Here is a 10,293-nt window from a genome sequence, read left to right as displayed (position 1 = left end):
AAACAAAAACATCCATATTTGTCAAGAATTTCTTATTTTATTGCTATTCTGAATAGCCCCTGGCTGACGGCATTGCATAGGCATTATGTGCCATGTTTTTTGAACATTTTTCCTCCATAGCACCACAGGAGGACTGTGGAAGTCCATGTATATATAATAAATGAGAACCCTTCTGATACTGTAATTCATTATTACTATGTAGTAATTGAAATTTATTTTTATTTGAAATAAAATTGAAAGTTATGATAACCTACAAATAAGAATATAATAGTCTGTATATATAGGCTAATATATAATATATGATATATGATATAATTACAATGGCCTATAAAATGTTATGGGATTACTGTACTGTAACTAAATTTCAGCCTAATCCTTGTAAATGCATTCCCGCAAAAACAAGCGAATGTATTTGAATTTCAAACTTGATGGTCCAACCAGTGAGTAGTACCCCCTGGTTGTGCTTTTTCATTGGACTCTGCTCGCGGTTTACCGCGCATGTGAAGAGAGGAATGAGAGACGAGGAAAGAGAAGAACACCTGAAGAAAACTGCCCGCAGAAAGATGATTTGTTGTTTCGGTAAGCTAAGAATTTATGTCTTTTAAATACACGACTATATGTTGATATAGAAAACACGGTTTAGTCTGTGTTTGTTATACAAGGTAAAGTTATAGTTTGCAGTCGTTAAATATTAATAACACGTGTTGACACGGGTTGCATGCTAATCGCTACATGCTATCACGTTTTATGCACGTTGTTGGAGTTAATGAGTAGTGCTGTTAAAATTTGAAAAAAGGCACCATTTTATATTTACTCGCGTTTTGTAGCTGCCACTTTGTTGCGTAGTGTGCCACATCTTAAACAAGAACAGACAATATTCGGAGCCGTGGTAAGCTAACCCAATTCGTTTTTCACCCAGCTGTATTTGCAGTGAGTTTGGCAGTGTTGTCGCAGCAGCAAAAAAGAGACGTTTATTATACAAAATGATTACCTGCCGATTTTGTAGCAAAACGTTAGTGACATTGAGGGGCTATGTGCTACATTGTAGGATTCATAGAAACGAACCAGATTGTTTTTTCAAATGTGTTGGCACTGACTGCAAGCGGTCATTTAGTTCTTATGCAGCTTTTAAAGCTCATTTCTATCGGGTTCACAACATGGCTGCCCCCTCGGTTACAGCTTCAGCCATTGTTTCTGATTTTAAATGTGCCATTTCAATGTGTGAGTGTCAGTTCCACACAGTGAAGGAACTTATAGCCCACTTAAAAGAACACATAGTGGAGGGGCGAACTGTGGCATGTCCAATAACTGGCTGTAAAAATACATTTAGTGTAAAATCATCATTCACTGCTCATATGTCCAGGAAACACAGAGCCTGTTCAGTGGATAAGGTTAGTGATATGTACAGGAAAGCTGTTTCTCATTCCTCTGCCCCCATTGCATATGAAGATGCAACTCAGAGTGCAGGTGCTATGGCAAAAGAAAGCATTGATTTGCCTCATGATTTCAATGACACTTTTCTGAGGAACCTATCCTTATTCTATCTGAAATTGCAAGGGCAGCTCCTGCTTCCAGCTTCAACAATTCAGACGATAGTTGAGGAGATGCAAAATGTACATGAATTGGGACAGGATTACACTGTAAATAAATTATGTTCTTTTTTAAGAGATCACATGTGTCTGACAGATGATGCCATTGGCAAAATTTGTGATTGTGTAAAAGATTCTGATCTGTTCTCTGTCTGTCATCGGGGACCATTACGAACAACATATTCAAGAGCTCAGGCATTTAAAAAGATGTTCAAATACACAGAGCCTAAAAAAGTAGCATTAGGAAATGATGAAAATATGACACAGCGGTTTGCTTACTACGTTCCTATTACAGAAACAGTGAAGAACTTAATAGAATCTGATTTATGGAAGGATGCAGTGTCCCAACAGCCAAATGAAGACTCAAATATTTTCAGTGATACATGTGATGGACAAAACTTTAAATCTAATCAGTTCTTCACAGAGAATCCAGGCTGCCTGAAGTTAATTTTGTACCAAGATGCTTTTGAGATAGTGAATCCTCTTGGCTCTGCAAAGAAAAAGCACAAGGTTGTAGCTGTCTACCTTTCTGTGGCAAATTTACCAGCTCATGTGCGGTCCAACACCGACCATATGTCCCTTGTCTTATTATGTGCAGAGAATGACTTCAAAAGATTTGGAAGTGCCACAGTTTTCTCTGAGTTGTTAGTGGATTTAAAAGATTTGGAGCAAAATGGCATAACTGTGGGCAGTGAAACAGTCAAAGCAGGTCTGTATTGCATTGCTGGTGATAATTTGGGGTCACACAGCATAGGCGGGTTTACTGAAAACTTTAGCCGTTCTCAGTATTTTTGCAGGTACTGTGAAATTACACTGAAAGAGTTTCAAGGCAGTGATCCCAATGTTTGTGGTCCACAGCGCACCCCAGAAAGCTACGACTCTGTTGTCCCTGATCTACAAGAGGACGGACAAGACAGACAAGACAGTAAAGGCATTAAGGTAAACTCTGTTTTCAATTCTCTGAAATCTTACCATGTTTGCCAGCCAGGTCTTCCACCTTGCTTAGGCCATGACATGTTTGAGGGTGTCTTAGCCTATGATGTTGCACTGTATTTGAAATATTTTATTAAAAAAAAGAAATGGTTTACGTATTCACTTTTAAACAGGCGCATCATGCAGTTCAAGTACAAAGGCTCTGATGCTCTAACAAAACCGTGCACTGTCAGTTCTGATGGGACAAAGCTTGCAGGTCAAGCCATCCAAAACTGGAATTTTTTAAGGTTGCTGCCTGTATTAATTGGTGATAAAGTGCAAAATCCTGACGATGATGTGTGGCAGTTAACTCTTCAACTTAAAGACATTGTTGATATGATTTGTGCACAGAAGATTTCTTTGTCACAGGTAGCTTATCTCGATATCTTAGTACAGGAATATTTGGACTCAAGAAAGAGTTTATTTCCTGAAACTCCACTAAAACCAAAGCACCATTTTCTGCGACATTACCCAGCATTAATTTTAAAATTTGGGCCCTTGATCAGAGTTTGGACAATTCGTTTTGAAAGTAAGCATAGCTACTTCAAGAGATGTGCCAGACATTTGAAAAACTTTAAAAACATCTGCAAAACTTTATCTGAAAGACATCAGATGTTTCAGGCTTATCTCTCAGCTGGGCCAGGCTGCAGTCCTCTTCTACATGTAAAAGACAGTTGTACTTTTTATCCGAGTCTTTACAGCGATGCAATTACACATGCACTGAGAGAGTTTGATTTTTCAGAACATAATACTACAGTTTCAACCGATATACAGTTTAAAGGTACATCCTATAAAAAAGGGCATTTCATTGTTTCAAAAAATGATGAGTCTATGGAGTTTGGAGAACTTCTCCTTATTCTAATCCAGAATGATGCAGCCATTTATTTTGTGATGGATATTCATAAAGCTGACTATCATTCTGAATATCACTTATACTCTGTGACAAAGCAGGGCACAAAGTGTCAATGCCTTAACATTAATGACATTGTAGATTTTTACCCATTACAGTCATATTTTGTAAATGGGCATCAATTCATTCCACTGAAACACAGTGCACTCTCCAAATAAGCACCCATACCACCTGCAGATTGTATAAAAACGTCGAGTCACGTGTTGCTGTCTGTTGTGTCTTGTTTGTTTCATAGTCTTCCAGAATTGAGGAACATGGACCAGACATTCCTACGCACTGCCATCAATGATGTCTTGCCTGACCTTTCAGAAGTTACTAAAGATATTTTAGAAGAACATTTGCAGTCCCTTGGTGTGGAGACACATGAGGACTTTACATTTATAGAGGAAGCTGACTTGCTGGTGGCATTAAGGCCGATTCAAGCCCGAAAAGCTCTTGCTGCTTGGAAACTGAGATGTGAGTCTCACAGTGCAGTACATTTAATTTATTAGCTTAAATTACCCTACATAACAGTTACTTGTAAAAATAGAAACATGTTCATTGTATTTTCTTTATCTTCTGTATGTGTTTTGCAGGCCAGAGCCCCGAAACCAGCAGCTCCTGTGTTGACATTTCTCCAGGACCCCAAGCATCTTTGAAGTCTGTGTCACCTAAAAGCTCCTCTTCCTCCTCCAGCTGTCGAAGCTCTGCTCCAGATTGGATCGATACTTTTATTATTCCCTGGGATAAATTTCCAGAAGAGCTAATGCAATCACTGGAAAGAGAAAAACGACCCACTCCACGATTGAGAAGAGAAATGGTCCGGATTGTGGTTAGCGAGATGATGCAAAAAAGTTCTCATGTGAGTAAAAGGAACTCTACAGAAGTTGCTAAGCAAATGGTAGCAAAATATCCCAAATCTCTCCAGGACGTCATCGAGGGAGATGTGATTGGAACGGGTTATCACTCTCTTGTCAAGCAACTGCAAAATAGAATAGAGAATGTGAGACGATTCACATCACCAAAGATAAGAAAACGAAAAGCTCGCACTGATGAGTCTGACTCAGATGAGATCTCTCCAGAACAAAGAGCAGAAATGCAAGACACTTATGGGTGCCTTAAGTGGGATGTTAAATTCCTACCACTTGGTGAGACTGCAGAAAGTCAGCACGAGAAGAAAGAAAAGATGAAAATGATGACTAAAGAAACTGATGCAAATCCAGAAGAAATCAAACATCTGATGAAGTCCACTTTCTACTCACAGCGTAAGAAAGTCAACCAGGGGGAAAATATAAAACATCTCATGGAAGAGTGGCCGTTTTTATTTGATGGATGTGGCATGGCAGTTCATTTCAAAGAACTCACCGGAATTGACCTTAAAGAAACTTTTACCAGGAATTTGGACCTGAAGGGCAAGCGTCTCCTGAACTACATGAACACTTACTGTGTCAAAAAGAGCATGAAGTTCCTACATGATGTTACAAAGGTTAAACTGATGCGAGGAGAACAGAGTGGTTGCTCTGATGATGTCATAGAGATGATCCTTCTTTTACTTTCCTACTTTGATGAGAGGGAAGACAAGATGTTCTGTTATGTGGAGGACACATCCCTGGCAGGGGAAATACAGATTGATGAAGTTCATTTGATGCCTACCATTGTTGTGTGTGGTAAGTTAACATTTAATTTCTTTTGTCTTTTGGACTTATGTATTGAGTTTCATTCATTCTTTTCCTGTAATGTCCTGCCTGACATCAAATCAGTGCTGTATCTGTTATATTGGTATTGTGTAAACTGTTGTGTTTAACACCATTGCCTGACATACATTCTGGGTGGATAATGTTATATTAAAAGCTCTTAGAAGGTGCAGAATCATCATATTAGCATGTTGGCATCCTGAATTTTAGCAATATATTTGCTATATTTCAAGGCAAGACAACATAAGAGTTTATGAATTTTGTTTTTATTGTTGCTCTTATTGTTTATTGTTTTTAGGACAATCCTGCTTCTCCTCCAAACGGTTCATGCTGAGTGTGGATGGAACTATTGTGCAAGAAAACATCTCCTCCTTCTTATCTGCGCTCTGCATGATGTTTGGAAGTTATTATTGTTTCAACATCCACTATCCCCTGGAGCTGGCATCAACCCTGGAGTTTCTGCAGAGGTGTGTCTTTTGGGATTTGTATTTTTACTTTATTAACTGAATACATCAAAATAGGTGTTCTATTAATTTGACTTCAGATTTCATTTCATCAGTAGGTTTAAAAATATTATATAGTTGTATAGTGACTTGATTTTGCATTTTTTCAAAAAGAAAATACTAATGGTCATGTTTGTCTTTATTTCCCTTAGGTGCTTCTTCTCCATTAACCCAGAGAAGGGCACCAAAGTGGAGAAGAAAAGCAAGTCTCGTCTTCATGTAAACCCAAGAGTCCTTACGCTGATCCAGGAACTTTCGGATCATGAGTGGCGGGATGTCTGAATGGACTGAACTCAGTAAGACTTAAGACATGTAATATTTGTCTCACTCAGATTGTTGTTTCAGTTCTTTCATTTTAAGAGACAAATAACTTTTTGACCTCACATTTGTTACTTTGTACTGTTAGAGAACAGTTCTTTGTACACACAAACGCACACAAAATGTGTTGATACTGAATATTTTGGTTTCAGTGATATATTGTGTATCCACATGCCTTATTGAGTGTTTTTACAGGCAGGATTGGCAAAACGGTTTTAAATGCCAATTGTTTAAACTTTTGGAAAGGCATAAGTTATTTGTACGCTCTTTACTACTTTGAGCAAAAAGGTTTTAAAAATATATGTTAGTGGTCTGGTGTTAAAGTTTTACTTGAACTGGATTCTAGGAAATGATAAGATTTGGCTACTTTGTTTCTAGCTTGGTAATTCTTTGTACACACAATGTGGATAATGAATATTTTGGTTTCAGTTATGTATTGTTTATCCACATGCCTTAATGAGAGTGTTTTTACAGGCAGAATTGGCAAAACAGTTTTAAATGCCAATTGTTTAATAAACTTTTGGAAAGTAATAAGTTATTTGTATGCGTTTTACTACTTTGTGCAAAAATGTTTTAAAAGTATATGTTATTATTTTGGTGTTAAAGTCTTACTTGAAAACTAGAAAATACTTACTAGAAAATAATTAGATTTGGCAACTTTGTTTCTAGCTTGGTAATTCTGTTATTTTTACGGAAAAATACTGGCAGCTGTGGTTGCCAAAATAATTCTGTAAAAACTACAGTAAATATGTAAACAACTTTACAGGACATCTGATACTTTTTACAGTTTTAATTTATGTGATTTACAAAAAATATCCTTCGATTTACTATGCCATTGCTGTTATTATACCAGTTCTTTTAGTAAGATTTACTTGCATTTTCTGTATTTTTTACATTGAATCTCATTCAATTTCACAGAAAAATACCGAACAAACAGCACTGTTTAATTGTACAGGTTTGATTTTAAGATGGTAATTTAACAGTTTGTTTCTGTAAATTTTACTCTAAATAGCTATGATATTTACCAATTTTAAATGTTAATTATTTGGTCTAATTTAACAACTTTTTATTGTAAAATTTACTAATTGTCCTGTAAACATGTTTACATTTTCACTGTATTTTTTACAGAAATATTTTGGCAACCACAGCTGCCAGTTTTTTTCCGTAAAAACTACAGTTTTTTTTTTACAGTGTGGGTTCTGGCTGTGAGAGAACAGAAAGGTACCAAAGCCTCTTGGGCTACTTTGACCGACTGCAATGAATAATGTTTGGTCTGACAGATAGTCACAAATGTGTGTTTTTGACATCCAATATACTGTGTTTGTTCACTATGACTGTGTGTGTCTTATTTTATGGTCCAATAAGATGTTTTCATGAAATACTTTGTTCTTTTCTGTATCAAATTTGGCAAAAAAAAAACAAAAACAAAAGCTAAAGGTTTTATGTCCAAAATGATCACAGTTTTCTACCTTTGAATTATGTCAAACATTAACATAGGAACTGCTGAACTGACTGCACTGCAAATATAAAATCCCTTCAAGTAGATAAATAAAATCAGAGCAATGTTAATACTTATGTTAATTCTATCAACAAGCAAACAGCCACTGAGTGGAATCAGAAGATCGACTACATTAGAGGATAACTGAGCCAAATATCTATGGATTGAGATTTATTTGGTAAGATTTCTTATTCAAGATAAATAAATTCAAACACTTCAATAAATCCCTCAAATTATCTACAGTGGATAGTTTTGCATTTATCAGAGATGGGAAAAAAAATAAAAAGATTGCATGAGTTTATGGAAATCCACATCAGCAGGGAATGGATGCAGACTCAAGGGGCATCACTGCACAGGTAAGCTGCTTTTGGAGGGTTCATGTAAATCCTAAAGTCCAAAAGTCAATTACTGGGGCATCTCAAGCGTGTGTTACTGAAAGACTCTGATGTTTTATTGAAGAGAGGCTTTAATTCATCAGGCTTCTCAGCTCCCTTTCATGCAGCTTGGAGAGGGACAGCAAGGCACCTCCTTCAGATGGCCAGTGTCATATATCACACACACACACATACACAGAGAAAGAGAGAGAGAGAGAGAGAGAGACACTATACACACTAATGCCCAAAAACAACTCTCAGGTGGTCTGCTTCACTCCACTGACCAGACCATTACCCCTACACACACACACACACACACACACACACACACACACACACACGCACACACACACACACGTACACACAGCCCTCTCAATGCGGACCACACAGACTAAACAAGAAATTCATCCATGCAACCTCTTGTGTTCTTTCTGTGCACAATCATCTCCATTCCAAACAAGCCTGTGACAAATTTTAATTACAGAAAAACCTTTCATATTGTAACCACCCATAGTTTGATAGTCACCTCGCTTGCTGCTTTGCAGGGCCTTGAGATCCGACTACAGTGTTTTCTTTTGATGTCATCACAGCTGGTTTGATGGTTTGGGAAGGTGGGAGTTACTGTATCCTAATGCCATCCCTATCTGCTGATCACAGTGCGTCTCTGCGCTTTATTCCCACTGGAATATTAATAAACAAATACTCTTTGCAGGCTGACACAATGCCGTCACAACAGAACGAGTCCTGTGTCTCTTATGTCTCCACAGCTGGAATTAAAGCTCATGGTGGCATTGCCCAGAGTGAGGCAAGCAGACAGCTTATTTTTCCACTGTGATTAGCCAAACTGTGCTGCTCATATACAAATGGAAATGGGATGTGCATGAGTGTCCCCCTCTCCTCACCCTCTCTCCTCCATCTGTCAAGACAATAGATTTTAATCTTTAATCCATGAGCAGCCATTGAATACTGGGGAATTACAAATTACAGATGTTTTACTGTGTTTCCTTCTTTTTTTAAATTTTTTTTTTCTCCTACAGCACACGCCCTGCCCGCTGACTGTCTCCCCCCGTTCAGGCCCTTCAGCCACCTACTGTCTCGATGTTAACACACAAAGGTGTTCGCGCTCTCACACTTGCCACAAACAAATGTGTACAAAGCAGAGAGACAGACAGACAGACAGACAGACAGACAGACAGACACACACACACACACACACACACACACACATACACACATTGCACACCCTCATTCTGTGCCATCATGGTACCATATGACACTGTCATCATTTGGTAATTAAACCCTTGCTGGCTTTAAATATGAAAAGCTGGCAAGAGTTGATGATGATGATACTGGCTGTCGCTCAGCCCAAATTTCCAACAAACCATCCAGACACCAGGCAGGAAACATATTGTCCTGTTGTTGTCTTAGTTTGGCCATCCATTTCCCTTCTGAGGAAAAAAAAAGTGAAATAACCTATATATTAGATCAACGTTAAGGGAAGTAATAATAATAATATAATGGTAAATGTAACATTAAGATATTTGTAAAATTTGCACATGTGATTATTACTTGCTGGTGTGTGTTGTGATAAATGATGGCCGCAGCCTGGTGCATAGAGTTACAGTGGCCTCCTCTGAGTGAGGAGAGGGAGGTGGTGCCAGTGAGAGATGGGGGGGGGGCTGAAGGGTGAAGAAGGGAGGTTTATTTAATGTTCAGCCCATGAGCAAGTGGGACACTATTTTAAAAAAAAAAAAGGGGGGAGAGGAGGGGTGGAGGTGGTGGCAGTGTGGAGGGGGTTTTGGAGGATGAAGGGTGGAAATGCAGGTGAGAACTTTGGCTGTCCGTGGAGAGGGACACAGGAAGAGAGCGTCGGAAGATACATACCTCAACATTAACCTGACCCCCCCCCCCCCCCCCCCCCCACTTTCACCGTACACACTCCCTTCCTTTCAGCCCCCTGGCAATCTTGGACAGAGTAGATACCATTGACCAGTCTAATGGACTATGCCATGAGATCTCTTTCTCCCCCACAACACTGTCCAACCAAAATCACTCCTCTCCCTCAGTTTTCAATCTGCCTCTCCTGCAGACTCCGGTCACAACCCGTAAATGTGGTGTGTGGCCGAGAGAAGAGCTTAGGTTCCATTACTGACAGCCCACACAGCTTTATGGCCATTTAAGCTCCTCGATTTGGGTTCCTCCCATTCCGATGTTCCTGCAGACCCCCAGTGTGTCGCCTGAGCACCAAGATAGAGGAAAAAACACTATTAAGATCGGTAATGTCAAATTTGCCAAGGCAGACTCAGCTCTCACTGTTGTAAATGTAATTTAAATACTCCCAGTAATATAACACAGTACTGTGAAAAAACAACACAATAATGAATCAGTTTGTATGTGTGTCGACCAGGATCTAAGTCTCATTGTAAATTTGCATAAGTTTACACTCTGGCTGTTTT

At 38.7% G+C, this 10,293-nt stretch overlaps 1 protein-coding gene across 1 annotated transcript; it reads left to right on the top strand.

The window, feature by feature from the left end:
- Positions 1-514: 514 nt before the first annotated feature.
- Positions 515-6,463, top strand: LOC121189742. The gene is made up of 6 exons (XM_041050160.1): positions 515-579; positions 2,448-2,528; positions 3,707-3,927; positions 4,047-5,117; positions 5,443-5,611; positions 5,800-6,463. Exons 3-6 carry the CDS (start codon positions 3,726-3,728, stop codon positions 5,927-5,929), a joined length of 1,572 nt encoding a protein of 523 aa, XP_040906094.1. The 5' UTR covers positions 515-579; positions 2,448-2,528; positions 3,707-3,725; the 3' UTR covers positions 5,930-6,463.
- The last annotated feature ends 3,830 nt before the right edge of the window (positions 6,464-10,293 follow it).

The sequence above is a fragment of the Toxotes jaculatrix genome, chromosome 11, assembly GCF_017976425.1.
Source record: "Toxotes jaculatrix isolate fToxJac2 chromosome 11, fToxJac2.pri, whole genome shotgun sequence".
NCBI classification, from domain to species: Eukaryota; Metazoa; Chordata; class Actinopteri; family Toxotidae; genus Toxotes; species Toxotes jaculatrix.
The sequence above is the reverse complement of the archived record's forward strand: the minus strand, read 5'-3'. Positions and strand labels throughout refer to the sequence as shown.

Bases quoted from the DNA above. Each gene is read 5' to 3' on its own strand.
- LOC121189742 (XM_041050160.1), top strand. From the start codon at position 3,726: ATGGACCAGACATTCCTACGCACTGCCATCAATGATGTCTTGCCTGAC. The intron at 5,118-5,442 runs GTAAGTTAACAT...TATTGTTTTTAG, and splicing joins GCCTACCATTGTTGTGTGTG to GACAATCCTGCTTCTCCTCC. The intron at 5,612-5,799 runs GTGTGTCTTTTG...TATTTCCCTTAG, and splicing joins ACCCTGGAGTTTCTGCAGAG to GTGCTTCTTCTCCATTAACC.